At 45.5% G+C, this 23,653-nt stretch overlaps 1 protein-coding gene across 1 annotated transcript in view; it reads left to right on the top strand.

Annotated features, from left to right (window-relative positions):
- The window catches only part of LOC144178993 (cytochrome P450 3A11-like), a 33,783-nt gene extending 13,033 nt beyond the window's left edge, over positions 1–20,750 (top strand). Inside the window, exons 6-14 of the mRNA XM_077707153.1 lie at positions 167–255; positions 1,098–1,243; positions 4,984–5,099; positions 6,841–6,985; positions 8,199–8,359; positions 14,407–14,498; positions 17,958–18,101; positions 18,193–18,355; positions 20,467–20,750. Of these exons, the coding sequence (XP_077563279.1) occupies positions 167–255; positions 1,098–1,243; positions 4,984–5,099; positions 6,841–6,985; positions 8,199–8,359; positions 14,407–14,498; positions 17,958–18,101; positions 18,193–18,355; positions 20,467–20,544 (1,134 nt within the window). The 3' untranslated portion in view covers positions 20,545–20,750. The remainder of the gene's footprint in view (positions 1–166; positions 256–1,097; positions 1,244–4,983; positions 5,100–6,840; positions 6,986–8,198; positions 8,360–14,406; positions 14,499–17,957; positions 18,102–18,192; positions 18,356–20,466) is intronic.
- The last annotated feature ends 2,903 nt before the right edge of the window (positions 20,751–23,653 follow it).

Below are 23,653 nucleotides of genomic sequence, written 5' to 3'. Positions count from 1 at the left end.
GACAGACACTGAAATCGTTACTAGCGTTTGTTAGAAACCATCCGCTCATATATGGGTGCCCCTGTTTAGAGCTTTCAAGCGTGCGAATGGAGCGCAGCGTATACCTATCAGACGTTATTCTGTAATCGTGTCGTTTCTTTTCTAAGAAGTGTTCTTAATGTCGCAGATGAATGCGCTGATTGAAGACTGCGCCATAGTTACAGCGGAGCATCTGAAAAAAGCGGCTGCAAAGGCGGAAGACATCGACATCAAACAGTACGCATGTGCCTATCACTTCGAAAAAATTTTGATGTAATGACGTTCTGATTGATTTTCCCACTTCCGACATTTAAAAAAAGCGGTAGAGCCGAAAACTAATTACAAAACATAAGCTATTATCACAGAAAGCCAGATATGTCTTTAGGAGATAATCTTATTAAGAATATTACTGTCGCTTTCACTCCCAAGAATGGTTTCCAAACAAAATTTTTCTTGTGGTGGATGAGCGGGTTGTTTGCCTATATTCTCTGGAAAAGCTGACCCGAACTTCTCCGTTTTATTTATTCTGTAGCTTTTTTGTAACGAAAAATGTCCGCGCATTCAACGCCTTGATGGATACTTCTAAACTGAAACGCGAAAACGAGTGGAAGAGACTTTCAAGAAATATTTCATTGCTGCAACCCACCTGGTAGCGTTGCATTCTGTAAAGCCAAACTCCCGCCGAATATGTGTGGTCATGCAACCACCAATGCTTGCAATACACTCCATAGCGGAGGATGGGCTCACTGCAGCGTACGCGAGCAAAGTTGGTTGTGTTATCTGGACGACCGAAAACTGCAATGATTTTTTGTGCTGTCAAACCAGGAGCAGCGCGAACTGATAACGTTTAAACAACCACAGCTTAAGAAAAATTGTACGGAGGACCTTCCACAAAACTTCAGTTAGCCTCAAGGTTTTTCAAAGTAGCTGGAGTGAATATTTTATTTTATTATCCTGCGGCTCTGCACGAGTTAGCAAAAAAGGGGGTAGATCTAATAAATTTGCGGCTGGTAATGAGCCTGGATCTCCATGAAGGGCCAAACTAATCGGTTTAACACGTATGCAAAATTTGTTTTCAGGTTTTTTGGGAACTACGCCCTGGACGTGATAGCACGCTGCGCCTTTGCCACGCGCCTTGATTCCCACTCAGACCAAACCAACGAATTCGTCACAAAGGCGAGGCAGGCTTTCTCAGGGAGAATTACTCCACGGTTGTTGGTTTTCTGTGAGTACGCTCCAGTGTCGTTTAGACATCACAGGCATTTTTCGGTGCCCAAGTCATCGGCAAAATTTTGTGCGCGTAGGTACACGAGCGTATACTTTCTTAGCACATATTTCAGAGAGAGGGACAGAGGCGCATATACGAAAATGTATAGGGGGAGTAACCAAAAGGGAGAAAGAAAAGCAGAATAGCAGTCTTCGGAACTGGAGATTGAGCCCGGTCCCCGAAAAGTCTGAGGCCTGAATCATGGCCACCCAGCCGCAATTCGTCGTTATTAAAGATGATAGTCTTTCTGGGGCTACTTGAACGGTAAAATTTTGGTATGTCTGTTACTCGGTTTAGCTACCCGGCAAAAATGGAACAGAAGCGCAACAATAGGTTTATATACCCACAGCCAAACCTAAACATCTAAGGCCTGTGCCAATGTTCATACTTGTCAACATTGTTGAACAAGAACCAAACAGTACGACCATATGAGCCGTAAAATCAATGCATAACTGATGTTTCCAGTGTTCCTTTATACAAAAATCGATACAAAAATCGTGGATGCTTGATTTTTGCGATAGCAAATGAATTACACCCACTGCAGAAAAAAAATCACTCCGTCGCCTGCTGTCGCTCACGCCGCTATAGCTTCTGGCAAAATTTAAAGAAATCAAACGGCAGCAGTTACGAAAGGTTCCACTAGATAGGTTCCACATTCCGCTGGAACACACGTGGAGTAGGGCAACGTGGTTCTATAAACATTGAAGTACGGGGCCTCGATCACGTCTGTCGCCACCGTATGGGAGCGCTGGCATCGAGGCACCAGGCCTGGAGCAGTGGAACGCGGTAAATATAAATTGCCTAGAGCAAACCTCTGGCGTGTTTACCTTGGAAAGAGCGCGACGAGAGAGGAACAGCATAAGAGGTGAGCGGGAAAGCGAAGAGAGGCATTTATTTCGCAAATGTCGACGAAAGATCGTCTCTCTTCGTCATTTGCAATGAAAGGAGCGGATAGGCGGCCAATTATTTTAACGGGACACTTAAGCTTAAAGTAGTAATGACACTAAATTTTTGTGTTGCGTTTTTGTCGCTGCCATGGGTGCCTGCCAGCCTTGTTCGCACCGAATGACACTTTAAATGGTCCACGTATGCATACTTAATTGTTTACAGCCACGTTTATTCGTGCCAGTCTCAGTTTCGGTGAAACGAACACTGCAACCGTCGCCATACCAGGACGGCGTTCTTGGCGTCATGCTTCCCAGGCGTGTGCTACCACGCGCACTAGAGTGAGCCAGCGAGCGCGTCCAGACCGGCCGTAGTAGCACAAACCTGAGAAGCATGGCGCTTAATTGTCTCAAAACTGTGGCGTTATAACCAAGGCGGAGCCGCACACGACAATAGAAGCCAGCGCCTTGCTACATCACGGGCGCTCTGACGTCGGCGGTTTGGGGCTCGACGCTCAACAGGTCGCAGTAATTCAGATGTCGAAAGGGTGTCCATTCTGAGCTTTCTCGCTTGTGCCATGATAAAAATTGATCTGAATTATGTTATACTGAGGGGTTACTGTTGAAAATTTCGGGGAGATGTCTTCATATACAAAATAAGGTTTTAAATAGTTATTCAGCTTTGAAATTTCGTGTCAGTATTCCTTCAAGAGGGAGTTGTGTAATTTCGGTAGGTTGGAGTATTGTAAATACAAGGGAGAATTGGAAGGCTTAATTTTGTATTTGTCTAAAAAGAATTCATTGTTGGTCATCGAGTGAATGGGGAGAAAGGTACGAAACACGTGATTTGTTAGCTAAAAAAGTTTCCCCGCCTTCAGTGTGTTTTAATTGATGGTAAAGCACGAGGAGAAAAAAAAAACATTGTTATAAGGTTATTTTATGGAAGTACGGTAAAGCAGACAATAGAAGAAACAGACACGAGGACTTTCAAAATGGGCAAGCACGCACAGACACTCAAAAGTAGGAACGACTGAATAGGTTGTTCCTTTAAACTAAACTCATTATGTACAAATACTACTACTTCACGAAAACAAGGCTGGATATAATCCACAAAATATAAATTTCTATTTAACGCAAACAGGTCAAAAGATGATACACCAGAACGCCTGAATGGTAAAAATTGTAACAATGTAATATAAATATTCTCTCTCATTATTATTTGTAAAACGTTTCAGAAAAGGCCGCATTCCTGCTGTCTCAAAACAGTGAGATATTATCGCTGGGCGCAAATGCATCTTGTAATCGGCAGAACATGCTATAAAGTGACTACATGATTGACAATCCAGCGCGCGAAAACACGGCACAAAAAGAACGAGAGTTAGACAGGACCGTGCCGTGCCGTGTTTTCGCGCGCTGGATTGTCAATCATGAACTTTCACCAACTCGCCCAAATCACAGTCCTCTTGAAAGGGACTACAACTCCCCGTCGCCCTTTAAACAAGGAGTTTATCAAACGCCCTTAAAGGAGCCATGAAGAGAAAATACAACTTCGTTTAATTTGAAAGAACTAGGATTCAGTATCTCACTCAGCTGCATTAGAACCACAAAAGATGATTTTTTAAAGAAAAAAAAGCAAGAAGTATTTAAAAATTGAAATTTTGCACCACAGTGACGTGTTTTGAGCAAGAATGACGTCATACGGGCCAACAATAAAATATAATTTTCAGTGCGTTAACTGCACGTTAGCATTCAAGTGATGCGATCAAATGGAACTAGAGGTCCCATTACAGACGTTCAGTCATGTGTCGTCGCGACAGGTCAGTTAGGCGGCCGCCAATCGCACAAACCAAGATTGCGATGATATTGGTATCATTGTTATCGGGACTAAGCAGTCTTTCTAATAAACCCAACTTGTATTTTGTCTTCATGGCTCCTTTAAGGAACAAAGCTTATCTTAAGGTGTTCAAGCACGAAGGATTTGACTGCTTCTGCAAGGGTGCTGCGCGCTTGGCTCTGAGACTGGGGCGTGGAAATTCATAGGAGGCTCTCGTGAGACCATGTGGCATTGAAATTTGTTTTTTTCGTGGCGACTGAGGGCACAAATTCTGTAACACTCCACCAAAGGTGACCGAGGAGTTGGCAGGTGTAACATGGCAGGTAAGAAACGAAAGCCGGCAGGCAGTAAAATATATCGCATAATCCAAACCTATTTGGAAGGTATACGGTTTCAGGAAAGAACTGCCGCCTGAAAACTAGCACGAACGCTTCCTCGTATTTGCTCGTGTCGCAACATTGCTCATTAAGACAGCTCAGTCCTTGTTCATTCCGCCGTCCTAACGCTCTAAGGTAATTATGGTGAAACAATTATGGTTATTGAGACAATTATTGAGACAATTACGGTGAAATCAAATGAGTCCTTGCGGCATAATTATTCAGAGGCATGCGTTTATCTATTTTCTACTTCAGGTGTTTATAATTATGAGAGAACAACGTTTAAGCTATATCGATTAGATAAGCGTAAGAAATTAAACACTCATCTCTGCTAACGATCACCAATAATCTTAAACGAGTTCTCGAAGCATATGTTAAGGCTCACATTTCACCGGCTCAGCGTAAGGAAGTTTCTATTTCTTCCCGAACCGCAACCGCCTGGCCCCAAATAAATTCAGCGATGGCATGCACTCTTCAAACATAATTATTGGTTGTTATGTCCCCATCGGCGTTTTAGACTAGTTGGGGGATGCTGTACTTTAACTAAAAATAGTATATACTGCTTCGAAGTGACGTTTAAATTTTTTTCTTTATTTGTTTCAGTCCTGTTTCCCACCATTGCAAAGTTACTCAAACTTCGGGCTTTCAACACTGAAATTTTCCTGTACTTCAAACAGATCTGCCAGAACATTATCGAAAGCAGACAAGATAAGAAATCCGTGAGTACCCTTCCAATGTAGGATGATTCTGGTGCGACGTTTTTCCTTATCTTGAAAACAAATTGAATACCATTAAAATAAACAGGTGAGAAAACCCCCAACACCAAAAGACAGACAGGCACTGACGTAGAAGTGTTGGTTTTAGAGCACGCAAGCAATTTTATTGTCAAAGCTTCACTAACAGTCCTGTACGTCAATGAAATGAATTCAACCAGAAAAACGGTGCGAATGTGAACTGTTACAATGGGTACCGAAAACTATGGAAAAAATTATTTCCTTTATCGAACATTAATTAAAAATTTGTATAGTTGGTAGGTTTTTGTAGCACCTCTGTCGGTTTCATCTGGGGCAAGCTTCAGGAACCTTGTTTCCTCCAGTTGTGCCGCATCTTAATACATAATTCACGCATAATACATAGTACACACGCATCCTAATACATAATTCATCCCCCCGGGGCACTGTATTTGCCGCATATTTCAAATCGGAGCTCCTGTACCTGGTAATTGAGGCATCCACCTGTCAGTCCAGTATCACATAGGTTGCAACTTCGTGGTACAGTCCAGCCTGCTTATAAAGAACACATCGGGAAACGGAAATCAGTTCGTTTTATCCGTTTTTCGCTATATCTGAACATAAAATCTATGTATATACAAACGTTAAAAGGAAACGAAGACTTGTTCGTTATAACCGGGATTTCGTTAAAACCGGATTTGGTATAAGTTGGATATGCTGTATGCCGTAAACCATGGTGTGCATACAATCTGCGAAACGATTTACATGCTGCCTGAAGAACACCGGCTGGGTTTCCTTATCGGGATAGGGCATGGTTTGGCAACCATCACGGGGTAGATGGTGATGGTGATGATGATGATGAAAATTTTCGTTGTGAATCGGGGACATTTTTATGGCCGCTCGGCGGTGGGAGGACTTCTGAGCCCAGGAATCCTTGCACTCTAGCTGCCAGACGCGCGCCGGCAACCACGCTCTTCTCACCTTTAAGACTCGCGCTGGTCAGCAGGCTTGCGCACTGCTCTGGGTTGGTAGAGGGGCCACATTTACTTTGCACCTTTCAGGAAACTTTATGGCAGTGTGAAAGGCGTAGTACAAGCAAGAAAACATAGTGTGTTCTATTATTGTGCAACTGTGTTCGCGCCACTTTTTTGCTTTTATTTCTCCTTTGCTCACGTTTTCTTTCCGCACGTTTCCGACAGAGGCGGAAGGTAAAAAGTGTTTTCTAAACCAGTGGTCTGGTAGGAAATGCTTACGTGAATTAAGATTAACTTCGATTAGGACAGAAAATGCTGACGTTTTTTTTAGCTACGCCAATGACTACAGTTGCGCTATAAGCAAGAGCTAGTTCCCCGGTGACGTGGCTCACAGCAAAGCAGCAAGAAACTATGGTGCATCGTCTTTCTTGATGTGACGCACTGAGTCTCGACTATCCGCAGTGCCCTCTTGTGTTGCCATTTCCCTTTGAATCCACAAGCGATACACTAATCTTTGCATATCTTAGACAACCACCATAGTAATTTACGGGCGTTTTTTTTTTTTCATTTTATAAAATAACAGAAGCTTGGACGCTCCTACGATCAGCAGTTGGATGTCGGCCCCTTCAGGTGCCTCTTCGTGTCCGCAGACTTTCGTGCAGTTTGTTTTTTCTGCTATGCATCTTTGATTCAACATTACGTTTAAAGTTTCACTCTCACTGTTACGTGCGTAACGAAACGGTTTCACTCATTAGCGCCATGAAGACTTCCTACAGCTGATGATGAACGCCAAGGAAGGAAGCCTAACAGCAGCCTCCGAAAACAGCTGTGACCGGGACGACAAGCTGTTCAACCTCGGCGTGGACCTGAAGCCGGACACTTCCTTTTCTTCGAACAAGAGTACGGATGTTTTGTCTTCCTGCAAATGTACTCAATTTGGTTCGTGGTTAATCCTTCCAGAAGAAGTCAATGAACAGGCCCGTTGACATCTGAGGAATAACGTCCCTAAACGACAATAACTGAATTTTACCGCAGAAGGGCGTTCAGAAGAAATGATCTCTGGAGAATAGGATGTGGTTCCGCGTTTATCTGAGCTACGATAAAAATGACGTCACTTAGTATATCACGCAATTTTTTATGTTCCGAATAACATCGACCAACGCCGCCAGTATAACGTAGGCTGACGCGTCAGCAGCGTTCCAATGGGAGTAGTTTGGACTCCTGAAGCGTGTCCGCCGGAGCGCGCGACACCATTTATCAGTGGTTAAACTCGTCGTCCTAGTCGTCTTAAAGGGGCCATGAAGACAAAATGCAAGTTTGGTTCATTCACAACATTGCCGCGTTAGAATCATGCTGACACCACTTTTAACGCAAACTTCGTTTAAATAAGCAGTCAATTTGTATAAGCTGTATGACTGTCGCCATTTCCGTGCGGCAACTTGTTCTTGGCGGGTTTCGGAGCTGATGAATAAGTTCTTTTGCTAATACAATGGTTGTGAGAGGCCGTACGCAATTAATAATGAAGGGACCACTATGTTTGGGATAAATAGGATAAGGCCCAGCTGGGACGTCTAGCCACGGAGAATTATATGTCGTGCAAATGACTACGAAACAAAAATACCTAGGAATAAACCAGAACCGGTCGGTAACTGTGAAAGCTATCATTAAAATACACACTGTTACTACAGATCCTCAAAAAAACAGCCACAATAATTTGTACTTTTAATTTCAGGCACCCAAGTTACTTTAAACTTTCACCTAAGCTGGGTTTGGCGAAGTTTAAGATATCAGCGTTTTGCCAACGTCTTACGTTACATTTGTATATGGGTCTGAATACAAAGCCGGCAACAATGATGCGGAATCGTTTCAACATGGATATAAAGTGGTTGTTGCTTTCCAAGTTCAAAAAGAGCAATTTAAGACTGCCACACAAAAAAAAATGCCGACTGACGCTCCAGTATTCGTTTTATTTATGAACTCAATAAGCATCCTGTAAGAGCATCTTCAAATCCACCGAGAATCCATGGTGAGCAATAACGAGCTCTCAGTGAGTTATTTTGCAACAAGCAAAACACTACAACGTAAGCGATCGCATTGCTTGTACTTTTCGCAGCCCTCAGCGAGGAAGAGGCAATGGCGCAGTGCGTACTGTTCTTCCTCGCTGGACAAGACACGACTTCGAGTGTCATCTCCTACACGCTCTATCTCCTCGCTCTTCATCCCGATGTCCAAGAAAGGCTGCGAAAAGAGGTGGACGACTGCTTCGCCACACACGTGAGTGCCCGAATCGGTCACTGTAAGGCATCAATATAAATAAGACCGTTCGCAACAAGTTGTTGCGCTGTATCCTTGATACAGCTCCACAATCTACTATCAAAATGTTCGTTGGTTCTAAGCCCTAAATCTAAGCCCTAAACCCTAAAATCTAAGCCCTTTTATGACTACGTCGTCTTGAGTAATTACGATGCGTGCTTCAATATGGGGACCTGGTTTCCCCACCAGACTGTTTCTGCCGACTACTCTACGGATGAATACACGCTTTTTCGTAATCACCGAAATTATGTTGCGACAGGGGAAGATAATGCAGGCGCAGTCCTCATTGTTCGGATGAAATCATTCTGCGGGGTCAGAAGGTCTGATCTCGAGCTGTATAGTCAATGCCTATAGGTTGAGGTGAAAGTTAAAAGAGCGAAAAATGTTTTTCTTGGCGTGTGCTACCTCCATCCAGCTCTTCAAAATTCTTTGTTTGCATCAGCCCTACAGAGTTTACCCGCGAAACTAAAATCGGAAAACTATAGAATTCTTCTGTTTGGGGACGTGAATGTCTCAGGATCTTGGTGGTACCCCGCAGAAAAAAATGTGGAGAGTCCAAAGCAGCTCACTCGTTTAATTTATTTTCTTTCAACGGCATCCAGCCGGCTTTCTTGGATCAAAACACTGCTGTGAACGTTCTAGACACTATTTTTACAAACTTCAGCTCTGTCGTTGTTGATCAATTCCCAGACTACATTGTGGCCGTTGATGTGTGGCACCCTCCTTTAGGAGTTACGGCTCACGTATCCGTGGCGCGACAGCAGCGTTACCGTTTCAAGATACGACTTTGCTTGCCGTGATTATATGTCCTTTACCAACCTCTCGACAACTCTGACTAGGCATCTGTTTACAACTCAGCCTGTGTGGAGGTGGCCGTCCAAGAGCTAACCAAAACTGTGCAAAACGCTATGAACCAGCTCATCCCACAGCGGCGAAATCGCTCCACTACGTTTCCTCTTCATCATCATCTTTATTTTCTTCTAAGGAGAAGGCGGGACAAGAAGCTGTGAGAGCGGCTGTGCAAGGCCCCTGACCCCTATAAGTTGACGACATGTCATTTTACACATTTTTCTATTTTAAACCGACGAGTACAGAAATTATTTAAGCCCATTGCATTAAGAAAAAACCTGATACGATATGATAATAACTCATAATAGTTATATAAAAAATAAGCATCCTAGCCGGAATATAAACGCACCAAAAAGTATTTTCAAAAATCAATTCGCGCTATAATGTACATGTTGCTCAAGAAACAGCCTAATTGCATCGCTGCTTCACCATCTACAAGGCGCGCTTCGGGAAAAAGACGTTAATTCCACGGCTTTTTTAAAGCTCAAAATGACCCGTCTTCTCTCGCAAGCTACAGGGACTGGCGATTATTCAGAACGGCCTGTATGCAGACGACATTACCATCTGGTCTTCCTCTGGAACTATAGGGGAGATTGAGAACCGATTGCAGACGGCAGCGGACGTCGTGAACCGCTACGCCCAATCGTGCGGTCTTAGTTGTGCTTCCCAGAATTCTGAACTGCTATTGGTCTCCCCCCTAAAAATGAGCAACCTGGATTTCCGGCGATCAATATCCACATGGATGGCCATACCATCACCCCATCTCAACACATCGAGATCCTTGGCATGACTTTCCGAGGAGACCACACATCATCCATTTTAATAAACAAACTGAAACACACCTCCGAAAAAGTAACGCACATGATGAGACGCGTTTCCTCCAAAACGCGAGGTATGGGGGCGGCGGAGACGCTTGGACTAGTCCAAGCATTCATCATATTCCGGATCAGCTACTCCATACCGTACGCTCTTCTGTCTGGGGCAGACCTCAAGAAAGTAGACACAATAATCCGGAAAGACTACAAGCAAGCCATCGGACTCCCAGCGAGCACATCCACAGACTGACTCCTCAAGCTTGGCATCCACAACACCGCAGAAGAATTAATCGAGGCCCACCTCTCAAGCCAAATAGTGCGACTGGGAACTACAGAGGCGGGCACAGCTATTCTCTCTCGCCTGGGACCTTTAGTCCCACTTAACATTCACCTCCTCACCTAAGAAGCAAACCACACACAATCCGTCAATGCCTCATTGTTCCCCCTCTACCGCGCAACATGCACCCTGTGCACCACGCGGCGAGACGAGAGGCCAAAGCCAGAGCAATTCCGCGAAAATACAGAAACGAATCCGACACTGCCTACATGGATGTTGCCACACACCCCGGGATTCACGCCATGACCGCTGTTGTAATCATGAAGAAACAACACCCCACCAGTCTCACTATACCACACCACAACCCAGTGCAAGCGTAGAAAGCAGCCATAGTCCTCGCCGTGAGTAAAACCACAGCTACTGTCATCATCACCGACTCGCAGCAGGCGTGCCAAAATTTCGCCAATGGATGAATATACCGCACAACCTTCAAGATTCTTGCACAGCGCCCCCAAAACCAGTCTCACTATATCACACCACAACCCACTGCAAGCGGAGGAAGCGGCCATAGCCTTTGCCCTGAGTAAACCCACAGCTACTGTCATCATCACCGACTCGCAGCAGGTGTGCCACAATTTTTCCAATGGATGAATTCACCGCACAACCCTCAAGCTTCTTGCACAGCGCCCCCCGAACCGTTCCATCAAGATCATCTGGGCCCCCGCTCATCTCGACGTTCCGGGCAACGAGACCGCCAATCTCCTTGCTCGAGAGCTATCCCGCCAAGCCTCTGTTACCAAAACTGAGCCTGAGCGCATGCACCCGATGGTCACGTACCAAGCACCCGATGGTCACTCTCGAGAAAGCTGGAGCGACTACTCCGTGGCCTCCAAACTAACACTTTCCCCCACCCCACCAGAAGTCACATTTTGGCCCCTATCTGTGTACCCCAGCAGTGCCGCTTCTGCTTGGAGTCGGGTCACTCTATCTCATTGTAGGAGGCTGCGACCAAGCCCCACTTCTCCGCCCACCTATCCCACTCTTGAGCTTTGGGAGAGAGCTTCGTCCAGCTCCACCCTCAAGGATCAGCTTCAGCTGGTTGAGAGGGCTGTGGACGCTGCTCGAGCTCAAGGTATCCTGGACTAAGGAAACCACCTTGAGGACTCCATTATATTTTTTTCTCAATAAAGAAAGTTTATTCTCTTTCTCTGTATTAGTGAAAAATCATCTCCTACCTACTCCCCTCGTGAATTCTGGTGGTACATTAAGTTCCGCACACGTCACACACGCGGTAGCATAACCCTTCAGTATGGTGACTAATTTTTGCCTGACCCGGGAGGCGGACGTGAACGTTTCGCACGTCATTTCTCTTTGACCTACTCGAAGTCTTCCGAGAGTGGCAGAGAACTGGGTTTCCAGTCTCAAGTGCCTGCAGTATTGCAAGTCCCTACAATGACCGCGAATGATGTCGTGTCCGCTATCCGCTAACTCCCAACCAAACGGTCGGCGGGTTGCGACAGAATTTATTGTGTCATCGTGAAAGGCTGTTGTGTTGTCTGTGCACCTTTGCTCTGTCATATCATACGTATGTCCCTTGTTGAGAAACATTTTCCTAGAGACTCAAAATAAGACGCTGTTTTTCCTTTGCAATAGTCCAGAACAGCCACTATCCCCGGAATCTATAGGCTAGGCCAGCGTCCCCATTGTCTTCCGTTTCCAAAGTCTTCGATAAAGTCAGGCATCGTTACCTTCTAGCAGCGATGCGTCCATTAATCCACTGTAACCAAGACCGCTGGGTGCCCGAAAGGTCAGGAGAATAAAATCTCGCAGGTGTTCTAAACGAAATCGGCCCTCAAGTGCTGTCTCGCCAAAAGGTAGGTAAATACAGTATATTTGAACTGTAGCAATGCCTTCGACACTGTTAATCATACTTTACTGCTTCGAAATTATCCGTGTACGGTCTATCCAGTGAGTTCTGTCAGTGGTTCGACAGTCATTAAAAACGCAAATCTTATTGTGTTTGTCATAAAGGCATCTCCTCCCGGCCTTTCGCGATGATTTCAGGGGTTCCTCAAGGCTCGACCCTAGGCCATCTTCTCTTTAATATTTTTGTAAGTGACATTCACTCCGTTATTATGCACTGGCCGCTCTCTCGGTATGCCGATGATATGAAGCTCTATCGCGTGGCTAATTCACCGGACGATCGCGTCTTGGTGCAAATGGCATCAACGCAGTTTCCGCGTTGTGCGACAGCAACTATTTCAAGCCTGATTTCTCCAAAATTACCGTGATATCGTATACTCGTGAGACTGCCCCGTTCATTTCTTCGTACTCTCTTGCTGGTGAACCCGTAAAACGCGCTAGTGTAGCGCGTGATTTGGGTGAATGATGAACGTAAAACTACTTTTCAACTCGCATCCGAACTACCTGATCAGTTCCTGCCTCCGCAATCTTGTCGTGATTTCCCGGATCACCAGTGAATTTACCAGCCGATTATGCTTAGTCTCACTCAACTCTGCCGCGCCCTAATTTCATCGAAGCTCAACATTGCCAGTGCAAAAGGGAATTGGTTAAGCCCGTCGTGGTCCCTTCAGCTAGAATGGATTCAGAAGCGCTTCAGAACCGCATTTTGTCGCTACTCACATGAGCCATTATGAGCACGGTGGGCTACTCAAGGTTCTGATTCTTGGTGAGCTCTTTATTAGACGCTCCAGGCGTGACCTGGTTTTTCCTTTTACCTGTATGCCTTGCAAGTTTCACTGTCCTTGCCTTGAAAGCTTTGTTCAGACCAATGCGGCCACGTGGCTGTTTCCATGTGGACAGATCATTGAGCCTGGCGCAAGCTAGGCGATGCCAACATGCCTTTAACGGTCTGTTTTTGTCTTCTATTGACATTTTTTCAATTACATTTTTCTTCTCAAACGCTCCTTCAAAGCCGGTGTTCATGCGTCCACGGTGTAGATTTGAAGAATCCTGCTCGATGTTAGCAGAGACTTCCGTAGATGATTGCCATGGGGCAGAGCTGCCGGGAGCAACGCCCTATGCCAATCTCCATGGGAACTTCATGCAAACACCATGAGGCCTTCCTGCACGGAGAAATGCTATGAGGCATTTCTCCTGGGAATCCCACTGGGGAGCAACAGTTCCGTGTGGTATTTCTGTGTAGTGTTTAATTTCTGGGCCTGATAATGGTGATTTAAACCGCCCGAACGTGACAATTGGCTTGCCTCAAACGCACTGTGCGATCCAGAGTCTTTTTCTTTGTGATTTGTTTTTGTACTTTACCCGCCACTCGCCCCAGCGCGAGGCAATCTTTCTGTTGCTTTTTGTTTCCACGTGGAACCTTAAGTGTCCCGTTGTACGAAAAAGCGTTGTTTTATTGTTGCAAAACGTAAAACGAAGATATATCTGCTAAATGGTGCCTTACCATACCAAAAACAAATGGAACATAAAATGGAGACGATGTGTTTCAGATAGAACCCCGCCGTTGGCAGCTGCATAGGGTTTCAAACAAAATCACCTTGAGAGGAATAAGGTGCTGCAGTTTTCTCCCTCGATGGGAACTATGGGCACCAGTGTTTTAATATTCTCAAATAGAGAGTACGAAAAGCACCAGAAATCGTATGCTTGGTATTGGCAAACAACTGCTGTGCAGCTAGTTTTGAAGGTCCACCTTTCGTTCACAGTAAAGCACAGCCGGGCTCCAGTGCCGTGGATTGGCTGAATTCCTTTGTGTATGATTGACTGCTTATTGGTCCAGATATAGACTTGCACGATCCAGTGAGTTTGGTTCACGTTTTTGATCGTTTTGCGATGCAAATGGGGCTGGCGTTTAAATTTCCCGCAAAATTGATGGATGCATGCCACACACGCCGGTAGGGAAGCCAAACCACTATAGCCTATGGTTACACTGAAGGTGTGACCACATTATCAGAATTCAAGCGGGCTCCAACGCCAGGTTCCAGTTAAGGTTTGTTATAAGCGGGAGGACACTGTAAACGAAATTAAGTGTGCATTTCATTGGAATGATTTGTCACCCATATTTCTTTTGTATCTTCAACTTCAAGGGGGAACATCCCGGTCTGGACGTTGTCACGAAGCTGAAGTACCTACACTGCGTCGTCTCAGAGGCCCTTCGCATGTATCCACCCTCAACACGGTAAGACAACCTGGGCTTCTAGAATGATAGCCACATTGGCCGCGCCTTTGGCGTTTGCGGTGGTAGTAACGAAGTGAAATATTCCCAAAGAGTTTGGAGGTTCTTTCACCCCATGCCCTCGACGAGGTTACCTCCAGCTACAAGACATAGCCCCCTGGTCGAAAGACAGCGAGCAGCAGTGTATCTGTGGTGAAAATATTGTATGATCTATTCCGACTCTGCAAAAGCCAATAAGTAGGGAAGCTGTTGTAAAACCAGTATATCTTTGGTGAGGGTGCGGAAAGGTTTAGAGTAATGGATTGGACAATCGATTTGTGGCCAAGACAAATTTCGACCAGTATTACAGCCAAGCTTTATACCTCTACCCCAAACTGTTTCATCTGCGTGGGCAAAAGCGCCAAGGTGCCAATTGCTTAAGACGCTGAGCGCATGCGTCAGGCTAATCATGCATACAGCATAGAGCTCAAATTTGTTTAACGAAGCCTCAACACAAGCACCAAAACACATTATGGATGCAATGGCGCCTTTCGAGAATTGCACCCCCACCATGTGTTCCTGGCAAAGATTATGTTTGAGATTATCTTTGAAGGCTAGGCAGGAACAGTGTCACTAAATAGCGCAGTTCTTGGCCAAAACACCCAGCGCATGCTTCAGGCTGACAGGACCCAGCATTTGCCGCCAGAGAAGCCGAGTGTAGTGTCAGTAGATAAGGTATCAGAGTACCGCCATTGAGGCACACAAGTCAGCAACGGCGGAAATATCGGCGTTCATCAGTGCTGCGAAATTGCCGCCTCTACGGCCTCGCTATTAACTTCGAACTGGTTGTTTGTTAACAGCAATAGCGGATATTCAGCAAAATGGCCTCTGAGATGCTTTTCCACGCGTTATCTTTCGTTCGCCTTCGGGAGGACGTCAGTCGTGCGCTGCCGCAAGGAAGGAAGGACAAGCTAAGCCTACCAGAGTTGACCGCCTAAAACGCACAAACAACACAATGGCTGCGCCCGCGAACCGTCGCAGTGCAAACAAATCTCACGCTATGAGAAATGACCATTGGTGTTGGTGGCGACACAAAACTATACTTTCACAGGGCGGGATGGTCACCAATGTTTTCGGTACTTTTTGGGTGTCTAATGATTGAGGTCTTCGTAGTACGCAAGTGCCAAGTTGTCCGGAAAAAAAGCCTGTAACTATAGTTCATCTCACAACCTACCTTCAGCACTGTGGAGGCTACATTGTTGTCCCCCTCAGGGCGCCTAACTCACCGCGAAGGAAGCGACAAAAGGCGCCGGGGCCGTGCGGTGCCACTTGCCGAGAGGGGAGAAGGGAGTGTCCTTTCAGGACCCCCTTCACGGCGGATTAGGCGCCCTCAGTGGGCGCACTATTGATAACAATGTAGCCTCCACAGTGCTGCAGCTAGCTTGTGAGATGAACTATAGTTTTTGTCGTTTTCTGCAATGTCAATTATAAAGACACCGACGTCATCTGCCGATCTGTCCTTGTATCAGCCATGCAATGTTTTCATAAAGGCGCGCGTCGATGCGTGTTTATGATTTTACAAAAATTACGTAGATTGTGGAGATCAGCATTCGGCGACCGCTGTTTGGGCCAAAACAAACGAAATATCAGTGGCATTAATCTCCGGCTCCTGCATCAGCGAATATATGCGCTTAGTGCTACGCTGGTACGATTTTGTCACTTAAGGGGCATGTACAAAACGGAAAATCGCGTCGCGGGGAAAAAGTTTACCAGCGCAGCATTGCGGTATGGGTTACCCTGTGAACATGTAACAGCGTGTGAGTTTTGATGAACGCACGAAATGAGAAAACCCTGGGGTAAGCTTTAACCAATGCACCTCCGCTTTTTACAGGCAATGGCCCGTGGTATGCCTAAAGGTAGGTAGCCCTAACGCTGTTGCCGACGACAAGTAAGCAAGGTGAAGCTCAGTGTAACGCAAGTTACGGGTACCAGTTAATGTTGTTAAAACCTAATGCGCAACGTTAGGACTAACATCAGAAAAGTACTGGGGAAGGATGACTGGTCGCCCTCGTCCGTACTGTTATGTCCCACCTGATGATAAAGCGAAAGAAAAGTAGCCGTGCATAGAGATGGAATTGCCCGCTCTTCATCTACCGCGGAGGAAGATGAGGCTTCTGTTGGCGCGTTTTTTTGCGAGTAGTTTTAGTGGGCTTGTGGACACGGTCGTACAAGTGCAGGGAAAAAAGTATCAGCATTCCTGTATATTTCCCCGGGGCACAGAATCTTTTCACGCACTTTTAGGGTGAATGCATTATCCCTTCGTCTGGAGACATATAACTGCTATATGGCAGGTGTGTCATGCTGATTCCATGAAGCCAGAATAGTACGCATTCGTAGGTTTCCATTAAAGAGTTCCGAATGGCATTCCGAATGGTTACCAATGGCAACGAACAAAGGAAGCAAAATAAAGGGGCACACAATCAATATAGCAAGTGAAGAAAACTGGGATGAGTATTGGGGTGGGGGAGCTGGAGGGAAGGTGCACTGCTTTTGCTCTCAAACCACCTGAGAAGAGTGCCTGAGCGATTTGGTCAAAATTTGCGTAGGCTTGAGCCATGTTTGTGTAAGTGGGTAAAGGCCTGTCGCTTTTTTGCTTGACACCAAAGGACTCTTAACATCTGCCTAGCCGGCTTGCGGCTTATCTAACAGGGGCCTGTATTTTTTAGTTTGGCCATTTAAAAGGACCCTGCCGCGGTGCGGACAGACGATCTCACTGCTTCATTTGTACAGGCAAATAGAGTGGCACTGGGTACTTTGCTCACCGAAGCAGATATCTTCTCGAGTCTCTGGTTTGCTTTTGTTGAGGTTTTTTTTACACCAGGAATCGAACTGTTTGTGCAACTGGAAGGAAGCTATCTACTGGCGGCAGTATTGCACGCGTGACGCCCTCTATGCAGTCAAATCATGCCCCGATTTCGACAAAACACCAAAAAAGAGCAAACAGTTTTCGGGGAAAAGTTTCAAGGTTACGCAATAGAACTGCATAATGGAGTAATATGCTGTTTGGGAACTGTTTCTAAAAAAGCTCTTTGCATTCACAGTCATCTCATGACAGATAAAAAAGCACATAAGCTTGCCGCCATCATCTGTTGCTAGTAGGTCTTTGTAATGTGCAATAACATATAACATTAGGTGTTGATGTATGGGTGAGACACCTAAAATCGAAGTATATTTGCACCGTAAAATACTCTAGCCGGATATTTACACCGGCTTGATTCAACAGACGGCCATGCAGTACGCTGCCATGAATCCAAATAACTTTACAGCTGCCTTGATTGGATTGACGAAACAAGGGCTATAAAATGTATAGCCGCGATGCAAAATTCTTTAACGTAGTTACACGGCCGAAAGTCACAATGCCAACTTGGAGTCTCTCTCAGAACAGCTTTAAAAGTACTGGCGGCACATTGTGATTTTTTTCAGAATTGAGCGCTCAACGATCGATGACTACGTTCTTGGAGACACTGGAGTTAAACTGAAGAAAGGCGATTTGGTCGCCATTCCCGTGTATGCCATGCACCACGACCCCCAATACTTTGCCGACCCGTTCAGCTTCAACCCGGAAAGGTAACAGATTGATCAAGTTATTCAGAGGCAGCGTTGTAGAAGGTACGAAGACTTCTAGGCCAGGTGCGCTGTAACCGTAAATTATTTGCAGGTTCAACGATGAGAACATGAGCTCCATACAGCCCTACACGTACCTGCCATTCGGAGCTGGACCTCGCAACTGTGTCGGGATGCGTTTCGCTCTCCAGGCCGTCAAGTTGTCTCTGCTCTACACTATTAGAAATTTCCAGGTCGTGCGTACAGAGAAGACCAAAGTGAGCGTCGACTGTCTTCTTTTGAACACTTTGTCACTTAACGGGCGTATTTCGATTTTACACTCAGCAGCTGTTGACAGCTGTACTTAAGGAGGCTTCAAACCCAGTCTACACGTTGGCCACTTTGGTCGTTGTTACAACACATTTGTGCTCAGGCCGAGTGACATATCATCAATGTCTCTGACAAGCGGTTACACGGATATTTTGGGAAGCAGTATGTTCATGTCGGTTTCAGGCTGTCGGGCAGATGGTTCATAGAGAGATGTGCGCCCACCTATGACTTTGTCGGCTCTCAGTGGCGGGTGCCCGGTAAATAATTCTCGCAGGATTTTTCTTTCTGTTCTGCCCTTGCTGTGTGCGGTGGACGAGCGCGGCTTTTCGTGCTTTCTAGGTGTGCATGTAAATGGTGTGTAATTTATTTGGAGGCGAAACATTGAAGTGAGGACAAGAAGATATCAACGGGGCATCTGTTCGTAGCCTCTCAATCAGTCAAGTGGTTTCACACATTTTTCGTCACTGTTTCATGAAATCCCAGAGGCAGTTCAAAACCGATACTAATAAACGATTGCTGTCGTTGAAGAGACGGGGTAATGTCTACGACATTTTAATTCCAAATGACTGGCAGAATCTCAGTAATTTTGTTGTGTATTTCAGCCGTCGTCTTGAAATAAATCGTCATTTTAGTTCCTATCCCGCTCCAAACAGCTCTTAATGGCTGTTGGTACTTAAGTATAAAGCAAACGCTGGTTGCTCATTGCAAATACTAAAATTACATTTTAGAGGTTTCACCATCCTGGGACACTTTCCGAAATAGGCAGTTCTACAAGTGCAGAGGTGAACCATCACTTAATGCGATGGCCGAACAACGGTTTTTAACTCTCAGGTGATTTATAGCTGATTGTTTTTATTGGGAGAATGAAAAAAATTCTTTCCGGCAACAAAGACACCTGCTTAGCTCAACCAAAGATGGACGCACCATCAACCAGCCTGTTTAATTGGTCGCTTGTTTATTGCGATACTGCTTAGAAAGGGCCATGTTTGCATTTCATGCTCAAGCCCACTGTTGAGAAAAGGTTTCCTGCCCTTTTTATAAGCGGCAACATGTTTTCGAGTATGCTTTCGGGTGTTCAGTAAGGTTTGAAACCTCACCACTGCGTGTAGGACGTGAATGGTTCATGTCGCATTTATATATACTTCCTTACACAAAAAGAGGTTGTAAGTAGAGGAAAGGATCAGTTTCCCACACAGTCCGTTAAAAATGCACTGTCAAAAATATCACCAATTATGAAAGTATAGTGCTGAGTTTCATGGATAATTTCACGGGGAAATAGAGCGCGCACTCTCAGAAAGTAAGAGAGAAAGTGTGTCGGAAATGTTCGTGTCGCTCCCAACACCGTGACGACATCGCGTTACCACTTATGTTCTTTACGTTGGAAATAAACAAACACGCGCACAAAAGCGGCATAAACTATGCGTGTGTACTGTTTCTAGACCGTGGGGTATCTACTTAAGATTTAATAACGCCAACGCATGCCGCACTTCCAGCTTACTGAGGTCACGTCATCAGTACTCAATTTGCCAATATTGCCTTCGCGTCCTGCCTCTCAAGTCCAACTGGAGCTTGCTTTCTGAAGGATATATGGCCGTAGCATTCTCTAACGACCAATGTAGAAAGTATCCAAAAAATAGAATGCATTTCGGGTGCCTTTTGTTTCTTGAATGCGCCTTACTTCCTATCCAACCTCTCCATTGTAGATATTCGGTCACGTTCATTATTACAGAAACTAGAAGCATAAGAAGGTGGATTCATATAACTTTTTGACCCGCCTGAAAGCTTCTGGAGTGGTACAAAATCTTTAATAGCAGGGCACTACAGCAGGATTTGTACAACGCTGTCGTTGGCGCCTAAATCCGAAAGAACTAATGCGCTAAAATAATAAAAAGAACTAATGCACTAAAATAAATTTTTATGAACCATTATATTTGTAATACAGCCTTTGGAAGGGTTAGGCTTACCAAACGCCTACCTTAAGGCAACACAACAAGCTTTGTAGGTTCGGTATGTTGCTGTTCGTTATTAAAAAGTGTGTGCTTTTTTTTTTCCTTCCCAGGTTCCGCCGGAGTTCCTGAATGGTTTCAGTTTCCTCACGGCGAGAAACCTTACACTCGGAATTCGACAAAGAGGCTAGGACAACTGACGTTCTGCATGTTTTTTCTTCAACCTTCATGTAAAAAAAACATTTCAAAATAATATCAAACGCTCTAGTCTCAACGGGACGAGTAGAAATAAAAATATTTAAACCCATCTTGTTGTGAACAAGCGTTCTACAACAAAGGGGTGCGTTGTGAAAAATGTGTAGATGCAATAACAACTATACTTCTCTCTGTGTAAGGGGTCCTTACTCACCCTAAATAATATCTGTCGGCGTCAAGTGGTAGTATTTGCTGTGTCCATCAAAGGCCTCTCTTTACAGTAGAAACTTAGGCTGAGAGTACCTGTTTTTCGGGCGATAGAGTAACAAGAACAACTGTCTCCAGCCCATACCACGTGCACCCCGATATTTGACGTTTCTTAAGGCCTGCCGTTTCGCACTTTATAAGAGCGTTGAACCACACATACTCCTTTGTTAATTCAGTGTATCAACAGGAAAATGCGAAGTAATCAGTTTTCTTATACTGTTACTCCAATTTCCCACCTGCGCCCTTCTAGCATGCGTGGTAAATGGCACACCTAAGCACTCCTTATAATATAGTGGGTGCAAGCAATCACATTGCAATGTTGGACGGATATGCTGGTTTTTTGTGCGCTGCAATATTTCACATCTGCTGTTGATGGCAGTTAAATTTCATCGCTGTAAGCATCGTATCGATGAAATCTGCGGAACAATTGCAGCATGATAGGCAGCCAGTACATGCTAGGCGTGGTAATGACGTGGTGCTTACGGTGGCACATGCCCACTGGCGCTCGTGTGTCCTCTCATTAACATCATAATTCTGTCCCTTTGCGACCTTTTTATTTTCTTCCGGTTATTGTAACTCACAGGCTTGGCCGAGCGCCCTTGCCAGCTCTAGAGACATGCTATTTTTAATCTATTTTAATACTTGAGCGCACGAGAAAGCTCATTCGCGCCATCGAGCAAGCTCATGACGCCATCTGCGCTTCGACCAAAACGGCTGACGTTACGGCTTCGGTGGCGTATCGAGGCGGCTGCGGTGCTGTTATCACTCGCTTTACCGCATTGCGCATCACGTCACAGTTTTTGGGCTGACGTCACGTGCGACTACGGCCGGTCTGGCCGCTCTGGCGCATGCGCGCGCGCCCACACCGGCATCAGATGTGGTGCGACATGAACAGTGACGTCAAATGCGCCTTCCCGTCATGGCGGCTGCCTCGGTGTTCGTTTCACCGAAGCTGAAACCTACACGAATAAATGGAGGTGTAATTATTTGCTAACGTGCCATTTTATGATTAGTGGTCTCGTAGGCACCAATAGCTGGGAAAAAATATCCCACAAAACTTTCGTGTCAGTAATCCTTTAACTATTCGTGCTTGTGCACGCATATGTGCGCCTGCCAATCAACACTTTGAGAAAATAAAAATACCCTCCGAGTTTTGTGAGGTGTTTGTGTTCAGATATCATTTCACCAATGATTTGGAGTATTTAAAATGTAGCGGAATAAAATCCATATTTCGAAGAATTGAATATTTACAAAATATATACTCCAAAAAACACCGAGACTTTCCTAAAAATAAATCTGATAAAACACAGTCCAAATTTTTCCAAAAACCCGGAAAACCCAGAGCCCTACTTATGCATAAATTTTGTACTCTCTCTGCCGAGTTCTCTCCGTCTATTAAGGTAGACGATGAACGAAGTTCATCGTCTACCTTAATGGAGTAGAATAATTATTTTTTTGGTAACGTTAACCTTAATATTCGTCTAGGAGTAGTGTGATCCTCTGTGTGTTATGTTACAATCAACGTTGATGGTGAACCCAGACTAATGGGCAAACACTACCCCACAACGTCTTTTTTTCTCTGGTTTTTGCAATAACCCCGAACAGCCGAAGGAAACTGCAGAGTTAAAAAGATAGCCTGGAGTATGCATCGGGAAGCCTGTGCTTGTGGATGAAGCATTTATGTTTAAATCGCCGGTCTTCTATTAAAAACAAAACCCCCGTGGCATCCAGCTAAAGCATAAATATTTCGAGAAATGTATCGACACACGTCTCATAAATGCTTAGAAGAAAGTGATTGAGGAAGCATTTATTATTTAGCCCTGAATTGTAGCACACGTCATCCCACTCACCTAGGCTCAGTATTGAGTTCGGAAGCAACCTCATTAGACGCTGAAGGACAAATAGTAACTGTACGTTCTAGGGACTCAGCTTTGCGATTAAAGGGACACTGAAGTGATTTTTTAAGCTCCCGTTTTTGCTTACACTGCGTAGACTCGCTCAAATTAGCACACTTTTCATCGTTTATCCGGTTGACAAGTCGGTAATTATTTTACAAAGCTTGAAAGAAGAAAAAACTCCCACCTCTCCTCGCGGGAACCCCTGTGTAGATGCGACGCATAGGGGGTTCACGTTGCAGCATTGGACAGCGGAGGAACGGCGCTGGAATGATGGAGCGGAGCGGCGCAGGCACCGCGTTTTATAGCGCGCATAACGGTGAGGGGACGGGCCGGCGCCAGTGCGCCTGCCGCGGCTATGACGCAACACAGTCCAACACAATCCACTTTAATCCAATCCAATCCAATCCAAGCCAAGCCAAGCCAAGCCAAGCCAATCCAATCGAATCCAATGCAATGCCCCTCGCGAGAGAGTGTTCGCTATAGGAGAGGAGAGGGGGTGAGCGGCGGAGAGCGGCGGAGAGCGCAGCTCGCGCGGTGAGGAGAATGGGGGAGGGGCGGACGCCAACAACGACGACGCCGACGCCGGATGCAGGGACAAGGCGGGTGAATGAGATGCCTTCGCATCTAAAAAATACCATGCGCGGTTTGCGGCGGCCGCACCAACTAACGTCTGTGACGACTAGAGGAGACGCATGGTGATTGGTTAGCATTCAAACAAGTTTCGGTTTCGGTTCTGTAAAACAACATGCTTGAGATCCGATGGCATCGTTGGATGGCCATTCTCGATGTCTTAGTAATCGTCGTACCGCGCTTCTGCCATGTTGTCGGCTGTGAAATGCATAAGAAAAGCCTCCCAGGACGGCTTGGAATCGTAGCAATCACTAGCCGAGGCGTACACAAGGATGAACGCCCTCCGCGTCCCCGCCGACGCTCAAATGCC

The sequence above is a fragment of the Haemaphysalis longicornis genome, unplaced genomic scaffold, assembly GCF_048455015.1.
Source record: "Haemaphysalis longicornis isolate Haplotype H1 unplaced genomic scaffold, Haemaphysalis longicornis Haplotype H1 scaffold_4, whole genome shotgun sequence".
Classification (NCBI taxonomy): Eukaryota; Metazoa; Arthropoda; class Arachnida; order Ixodida; family Ixodidae; genus Haemaphysalis; species Haemaphysalis longicornis.
The sequence above is the reverse complement of the archived record's forward strand: the minus strand, read 5'-3'. Positions and strand labels throughout refer to the sequence as shown.